Consider the following 8,722-nt stretch of genomic DNA (forward strand, 5'->3'; position numbering starts at 1 on the left):
ATTGCCTATGCGGTACAACAGGTGTGTCTTTTTATGCATGATCCTCGGGAACCTCACTTTGAGGCATTGAAACGCATTCTGCGTTATGTTCAGGGTACCATTGATCACGGCTTCCATTTATATCCGACTGTTTCTCATCGACTTATAACTTACACTGACGCTGACTGGGGAGGTTGTCCCGATACCCGACGTTCCACATCGGGCTATTGTTGTTTCCTTGGGGACAACCTCGTGTCTTGGTCATCTAAGCGCCAGCATACTTTGTCTAAGTCGAGTGCAGAAGCGGAATATCGAGGCGTCGCAAATGTTGTCTCAGAGGCTTGTTGGCTTCGTAATCTTTTACTTGAGTTACATTGTCCTCTACGGCAGGCTACTATTGTTTATTGTGATAATGTCAGTGCTATCTACCTTTCTGGCAACCCAGTACAACACCAACGCACCAAACATGTGGAGATGGATATTCATTTTGTTCGAGAAAAGGTTGCTTTGGGACAAGTTCGGGTTTTGCATGTTCCTACGAGATATCAGTTTGCAGACATTTTCACCAAAGGCCTACCACGAGATTTATTTCTGGAATTTAGGTCCAGTCTTAGCGTACGCCCTCCTCCCGCTACGACTGCGGGGGTGTGATAGATATTATAGGATTATTATAATATTTGTCGCAGAGTAGGATATATTTGTATATATTTGTGATATAGTTTGTATTCTTATCGTACTAGGTTTCCTAACAAGATTAGGACTAGTATTGTAACACTATATATATTATTCAATGGTACACACTCCACCCCAAGGAGTTTTCCCGAAATCTAACAACGAGGAAACAACAACAAATAATAAGATGCGTGGTATTTGTGATGTTCTTTTCACGAAATATAGCAATGATTTAGTAAAAAATAAGTTTAATCGGTATAAAAAATGACCTATGATCAACGAAGTAAATATTATTAATTGCTACTCGTATCAAATAACAACCATGAAAAAATAAAATAAGCAAAGTGCTAGGTGTTAGCTCATTGCACCTAACAACCAAAAGCACTAATAATAATTTCATATCAAAAACATCAATCAATCTAATATTATAAGTTTCTAACTTGAAGAAAGTCACTAATAATGCATACCCAAAGTATAATCTAATACACTACAGTATTATAATTGGATTGAAAGTCGTCATAAATTTCACTAACTAAAAAGATATGTAAAGCAATTGTTTTCATTAATTGTATATTCTGAGGAATAATTTTAGGTAAAATATGTAAGAGGAAGCACATGCCTTCCCTATAAGCTATAGCTAGTTTCATCCAACTCCCGCCAACCCTAATTAAAAAAAGCTTAGCTAAATTATACTCGATTAATCTGTCATTAATTTGTAAACTACGCAATGTGTAGACAAATCGAGGTTCCACTATGTTTCTGTCTGGTCTCAACCCCTCCAAGAACTCGGACTTGAGATTCTGACACTCCTATCGGCAAGCTGAGAACCTACACAATGAGAAGAAGTTAGCTAACCCCGGGGTGGTCCGGGGATAACCACTCCGATGATAAAGTCAGAAAGTGTTTGAGAAAAGAAGATAAGTAAGAGAGAGAAAGTAGAGAGAGAAAGTAGAGAGAGAGAGTGTCATTAATATCCTCATTAATGAGGTCTTACCTACTTATTTATAGTAATCTACCTTGGCAGGTGGCTTTCACCCATGCACAACCTTTTGTGCCAAGTGTCGAGCTTCTGCTGCCACGTGTTAAATTCCGGCAGGCCGACATGTCCTCTTTCTGTGTCATATCAGCATCTTCTTATGATCTGGTCATGTGCTTTGGCAAGATATCGGTCATTCCCAGATATCATCCCATACAATTAGCCCCCCGAGTGAGGACGTATGATCATTCATCATCGTGCTCAGCTAATCATGGGAGACAAGCTGAATCTAACAAAACAAACTTTGGGTTCCACATCTTATTCTTCAGACTCTTCCTTAAATTGGAAATTTTACTGTAACGACGTTTCTTGTACTCTGTCAAGTACTGCTTACCAACAAAGTTTCATTACTAATCTTGCCGTTGTCATAATTTATTTTAATCGCTTGGCCTGTATCCAGGCAAATTAGCTTCTACATATTCATATATCTTTAAACTCTATGTTCTTTTGCTGAGAAGTGTTATTTTAATTTGCTACTTTTAGCGCTTTTTATTATTACTATTTATGTAAGAGGATAATTTTTGTGCCGTAACGCCGTGTTCTTCATCAGTTTCATTAACTCATCAGTTTTATTAACCCCTTTCCAAACTCCGTTTTCCTCCCCAGGTGACCTTGTATGCCGATAGCGTACAAGGTCAACTCATTAGAAAAAACCTGGGAGCGAAAAAACTCCGTTTTCCTCCCCAAGTGACCTTGTATGCCGATAGCGTACAAGGTCAACTTATTTTAAAAAGGCTGGGAGCGAAAAAACTCCGTTTTCCTCCCCAGGTGACCTTGTATGCCGATAGCGTACAAGGTCAACTCATTAGAAAAAACCTGGGAGCGAAAAAACTCCGTTTTCCTCCCCAAGTGACCTTGTATGCCGATAGCGTACAAGGTCAACTTATTTTAAAAAGGCTGGGAGCGAAAAAACTCCGTTTTCCTCCCCAGGTGACCTTGTATGCCGATAGCGTACAAGGTCAACTCATTAGAAAAAACCTGGGAGCGAAAAAACTCCGTTTTCCTCCCCAAGTGACCTTGTATGCCGATAGCGTACAAGGTCAACTCATTAGAAAAAACCTGGGAGCGAAAAAACTCTGTTTTCCTCCCCAAGTGACCCTGTATGCCGATAGCGTACAAGGTCAACTCATTAGAAAAAACCTGGGAGCGAAAAAACTCCGTTTTCCTCCCCAAGTGACCTTGTATGCCGATAGCGTACAAGGTCAACTCATTTTAAAAAGGCTGGGAGCGAAAAAACTCCGTTTTCCTCCCCAAGTGACCTTGTATGCCGATAGCGTACAAGGTCAACTCATTAGAAAAAACCTGGGAGCGAAAAAACTCCGTTTTCCTCCCCAAGTGACCCTGTATGCCGATAGCGTACAAGGTCAACTCATTAGAAAAAACCTGGGAGTGAAAAAACTCCGTTTTCCTCCCCAAGTGACCTTGTATGCCGATAGCGTACAAGGTCAACTCATTTTAAAAAGGCTGAGAGCGAAAAAACTCTGTTTTCCTCCCCAAGTGACCTTGTATGCCGATAGCGTACAAGGTCAACTTATTTTAAAAAGGCTGGGAGCGAAAAAACTCCGTTTTCCTCCCCAGGTGACCTTATATGCCGATAGCGTACAAGGTCAACTCATTAGAAAAAACCTGTTAGCGAAAAAACTCCGTTTTCCTCCCCAAGTGACCTTGTATGCCGATAGCGTACAAGGTCAACTCAGTACAAAGTGAACGTTATGGTAGTGTAACCGTTTTTCTTCTCCTTTCTTTTTTTTTATTTTTTTTTTTTTTTTTTTGCTTGGGCGGGAAAATTTTTACACGTGTCACAAATCCTGCCGCTGCTTTTTGAAAAAGTTTGTCAATTAATAGCCGTCGGATCTCTAAACCGCCTTTCACTTCAATTGGCCATTCAGTTTCTCCTCTTTAGATCAAAATTCCGCCATTTTCTTACTACTTCGCATCCCTTCCTAGTTTTCTCTCGAAAAATTTTAAGTTGCCGACCAAAGTTTTTTCCTTTCTTATCTTCCTCGTGTTCGGTTTGTGCATTCCGTCTCCTCGGGCGTATCTTCTCTTTCTTCGTCGTTTCTTTATCAGTTAGAGGCGTTAAATCCGCAATTTTCATCGAAGGTATTTTCGTACCCTAACCCCTGATTTTTCATGCTATTTTTATTTTCTTATGTTCAATTAAATGTCTGAAGATAGTGTCGAAGAGAATTTTCCTAACCTTAGTACTGCTAGGCGTCGTTTAATTAGACAATCTTTAGGCAAAGAAACCGGTAGTAATCAGGGTAATTCGTCTTCCCTTTCTGATAATATTGACTACCCTTTTGAGACGTTAACTTCTGAAGAAGAAAAACGCGCTTTTATGATACATAGGACCATTTCCCACCGTGAAAGTGCCCTTCACCCTACTAATCCTGATATCCCTGCCGATACTGAAATTCTTGACGTTGAGCCTGTTAGTGTCCGTTATCACTTACGCAGCTTTACTGGGAGACGATATTTTAACCAATACGGCACTAACGTTGGCAATATAGGTATAAACACTATGCCAAGGGTAAAGAGTACAAGTTATCAACCCCGAGCTGCTGCCCGTGAAGCCGCTGAGGCCGCCAAAGCAGCTAAAGCAGCTGAGGCCGCCAAGGCAGCGGAATCTAGCAAAAGACCTGGACAAGGTCAGGTTGTAAGTTCTTCTGAAGGAGAACTTGGGGATAACATCTCTTTGACACCTGAAGAAGGTCCGTCATCTCCTGTTCATGATTCTGCCGTCAACTCAGTTTTAAGAGATGATGACGCTCAGGAAGACAGCGTAAATAATGAGAGTAGGGATAACATTGTTGATTTAACGGCTGAGGTTATCCAGGAGGAGAATCTGGACGAGGGGTATAGTTCTGAGACTGATAAGGCTGAGTTCCGACAACCTATGGTTCTTGCCAACGACGGAAAAGTTGCAAAGGAAAAGATAAGTGAAGCTTTTAGGAAAACGGCAATTACAAAGGACTATTGTCGTCGTGCGAAAAAGTTCTTTAACTTACCTGATGGGTACGAGTTATCTCTCCCTCCATCTGGAGCTTCAGTGTTGGATTGTCCAGCTGGTTCCGTGGCTGTTTACATGAAACACTTGGATTTTGGCCTCCGTTTTCCTCTACATCCCTTTGTTGCTAAAATCTTGAAGGCTTGGAACGTTTGCCTTGTTCAGTTAACCCCTCAAACCATTCGTGTCGTTATTGCTACAGTTTGGGTTATGCTATATCGGAACTTCCCTCTAACCCTTAATGTATTCAGGCGGCTTATTACCTTAAAGAGATATGGTCAATCAGATGGGTGGTGGTCTTTGTATACCCTACCTCACAAATATACCGTCCATCCTAAACTATCTAGCTGCAAAGGTTGGAAGGATAAGTTTTTCTTTATGTCAGTCCCAGAGGATTTTCCTTTGAGGAGAACTTTTTTCAAGCCTCATCCTCATTTTGATTCAATCCCCGAGAGAGATCTCGGGAAGCATGAAGAGAGGGCTTTCAATCACTTTGACATCTCTGAACATGATGAAGGCGACGGCAAGGTCCGTCTAATTCCTGCGGTGTGGGTGCCGAATGTGAGTTACATTCTGGGCAACGCGCCGCTATCTCGTGTCGGTCTTTGTTGGACTGACCAGCATGGTATAGCTTATCCTTCTTAGCTTTATTATTCTTATTCACTAATTATTCATTTTCTTATTTTCATAATGAAAACGGCGTAGTTTACTTGTTTAGTGTTACCTTCCTTACCCTTTTATTGTTTTTTTTTTATATATTCGCATTTAACTGATTGAATTTACATTCCTTTTTACTAGGTATTGATAAGTTGGATAACAGGCAACTCGGCCTATCTTCTGACGGGACAAGGGTTATCAGGCGCTGCCCCAAAGCTTCCGACCCCTACGATACTCTTGCTTCCGTTTGCGGGCGTGCTCCAGCTATTAGTGCCAAGAGAAAAGCTGAGATCATGGCCGATGAAAATGCCAAGAAAAGAAAACTAACACCTCTAGCCAACCGGCGAGGTGGCATTGTGATCTCCAGCCCCAGGCAACCTGAAGGGCGGGCCGAAAAGAAAAAGGATCAATCGGCGCCCGAGAAGAAGAAAGACCAGTCGGTGTCTGAAAAGACCCCGACTGCCAACAAAGCTAAAAGCCCTGAGGCCGTTGTGAAGAAGGTTATTCAGGGTATTGAGATCGAAGATCTCACTTCTGCTGAATCTCCCCGTCAACCCCAGGCAACCACCGCAATTGCTCCTACAACGGTTGGGTCGGATTCCAGCATCCCAGCCTTGACTTATCGGTCCAATCAATGGATTGAACGTGTTTCTGGAAGGTTTCCAGATGACGTTCTGAAGGGGTTTGCTGTCCCTCCCGGCCATTCCGGCGACCGTTGGCAACCTGCTATGGATGTCGGCCGGAACGAATCTATGATAACCAATGACCCAATGCAAGGTGGGAATCTTGGTTATCGGCTGTTGAGCAATTTGACACTGCCAATGGACAGACCTGCTGGTCCAATCGGCCCCCTTGCTGCTATCCACATGCACAACATGATGAAGGTACATATATATATTATTATTTTATTTCTTTGTATATATATTTTTATGTAGCGTTCTCGGCTTCCCTATTTTTACTTATATATACATTTCTATAGGCCGTCATGTCTGGCACAGAGCTGGTTGAGATGTATCGTTACTATCAGGAGAAACATCATCAAGCCTCCGTCAGCGAAAGTGCTATGCAGGAAGTCATCAAAAATGCTGAAAAAGCTTTGGATGACTTAAGGAAAATAAAAGAGAAAGACGACAAAGAGATGTCGGAGCTGAAGTTCAAGGCAGGGAGGGTCGCCAATCTCGAGCTAGAGGTGCAGAGTTTAAAGGCTCGGATCTCTGAGAAAGATAAGGCCATTGAGCGGCTTCCCTCAATTGAAAAAGACCTTCAGGATGCCAGAGTTAAAATTAAGAGCCTTGAAGAAAAGGTTCAAAAAATGGAAGCCGACAAACCTGGTATCCGTCGGAGAGTGGTTGGCCGTTATCTAGCCTCCGATGAGTTCTGCTCCAAACTCCAAGATCGTTTTGATGGAGGTTGGACCGCTGCTCAAAGATGTATTGCCCACGCCGCCGGTTGGAAGAAGGATGATTGGGCAAAAGTTGAAAAGGCTTTCGGCGAGGAAGCCTACAAGATCCCTTCCGGCTTTGAGGCGCAGCAATTTTCTGATGAGGACTTGTATAACCTGGCGCCAACTGTTGATGACGGCTCTAGCAATCCCAGCATTTTGGATTCCCCAGTGCCTGAGAATGCTCAATCTTAAAGGGGCGGGCAGTCATCACCGACATCCTCTTGTGGGTCTTGTATCATTGGGCCTTACCAGCCGTAACTCTTTTATTGTCTTTTGTATGTATGAACATGTTTTGGCAGTGCTGTTTTATCGGCATATACCCCTTTTTTGTGGTGATGCCTGTCGATTGTTAATTTTATCTGTTGTGTAAACTTATTTTTGTTTTTACTGTCTGCCGTTTGTCTACAAAATTCTACACTCTTATCTTAACTGTGTTGTTCTTTACTTATCGTTTTCTAGTTTGCTTGTTTTTAAACAAGGTTATGATAATCATGTTGCCTTGCCTTGCTAGTTTTCAACGCACAAAAAATTGCAAAAAATAATTGCTTACCTAATGCTTTGTCTGAAATCCGAAAACCTCCAGTTAGAAACCTTTTTAAAGACGCCAGCTTCCGAAGATACCAGATCTAAAACCTGGCTCGAGAAATTGCATATAAAAATTACTAGAATACTTTAAATACTTATCAGCATACTATGGGTATCACAGCGTATATGAACATCATATCATTCCTTGCTCCCCCAGTGTACATAGTTCACGTTAGAGCTATGCACACTGAGCTGCGTACGTAAAAGCGAATGGTTGTTGCTGGTTCAGATTATAACATTGGTCACCTACTGCTGTGTTGTTTTAGCCAGTTAGGTACCCTCTCGGCGATCATTTTCTGAGCTACGCCTCATGTCGGCGTATACTCGAATTGATTTGGCCGGTATTTATATTTTGAACCAGCAACCTCATGAGTTAACGTATACAACTGATCAGGTTGTATAACTGTTGTCTTCATGGAAGCGGTTTTGAGCTGTCCGTCCCATTTAACGATGTTCTGTTAAATGGAGGATGCCTATTTCATTGCGCATTGTCTGAATACTTCTTCATTCACCACTGACATCAATATCAGCTTCACATTAAAAATGATTGTTACACATAATATTTCTTTAGCACAGCTGAATTCCATACATTCTTTAGAGGTGTTCCATCCATAGTTTCCAGGTAAAATGACCCTTGGATGACGACATCTCTAACACGGTAAGGCCCTTCCCAGTTTGCAGTCAGCTTCCCGTCTTTATTTCCCTTACCGGTTGCTGCGGTTCTTCGTAATACCAGATCTCCTTTACTTAACGGCCTATATGATACTATTCTATTGTAGGCCCGTGACATTCTTTCTTTAAAGACAGCTGACTTAACTGCTGCTTTTTCTCTTAACTCTGGCAAGAAATCTAATTGTTGCCGTAGGAGTAAATCATTTTGATCTGCACAGTAATGTTGAATCCGGAATGTTGGCAACCCGACTTCTGCTGGTATGACTGCCTCCGTTCCAAAAACTAGAGTATAAGGGGATTCACCTGTGGCTTCTCTCATCGTTGTCCTGTTGGCCCATAATATTTCTGGTATCAAATCTGCCCATAAACCTTTTGCGTCTTCGATCTTTTTCTTAATTGCCATTATTATCTGCTTATTCGCTGCTTCTGCCTGGCCGTTTGACTGTGGGTGGCATACTGCTGCATAAGCAAATTTTACCTTATACATCATTAAGAGATCTTTGACTGGCTTACAGTCAAATTGAGTTCCATGATCAAAAACCATCGCCATCGGCAACCCGAACCTTGTGAAGATATTTTTCCATATAAACTTTTTCACCTCCGATGCCGTTATCTTCGTTACTGGTTCTGCCTCTATCCACTTGGTGAAGTAATCAATTCCCAGTAT

At 41.9% G+C, this 8,722-nt stretch overlaps 1 protein-coding gene across 1 annotated transcript; it reads right to left on the reverse strand.

Moving 5' to 3' along the window:
• Positions 1-7,933: 7,933 nt before the first annotated feature.
• Positions 7,934-8,458, reverse strand: LOC145599175 (uncharacterized). The gene has a single exon (XM_081655582.1). It carries the CDS (start codon positions 8,456-8,458, stop codon positions 7,934-7,936), a length of 525 nt encoding a protein of 174 aa, XP_081511708.1.
• Positions 8,459-8,722: the final 264 nt, after the last annotated feature.

The sequence above is a fragment of the Chenopodium album genome, chromosome 20 (assembly GCF_948465745.1).
Source record: "Chenopodium album chromosome 20, dcCheAlbu1.1, whole genome shotgun sequence".
In the NCBI taxonomy this organism is placed as follows: Eukaryota; Viridiplantae; Streptophyta; class Magnoliopsida; order Caryophyllales; family Amaranthaceae; genus Chenopodium; species Chenopodium album.

Coding starts and splice junctions, on each gene's coding strand:
- LOC145599175 (XM_081655582.1), bottom strand. CDS start 8,458: ATGGCAATTAAGAAAAAGATCGAAGACGCAAAAGGTTTATGGGCAGAT.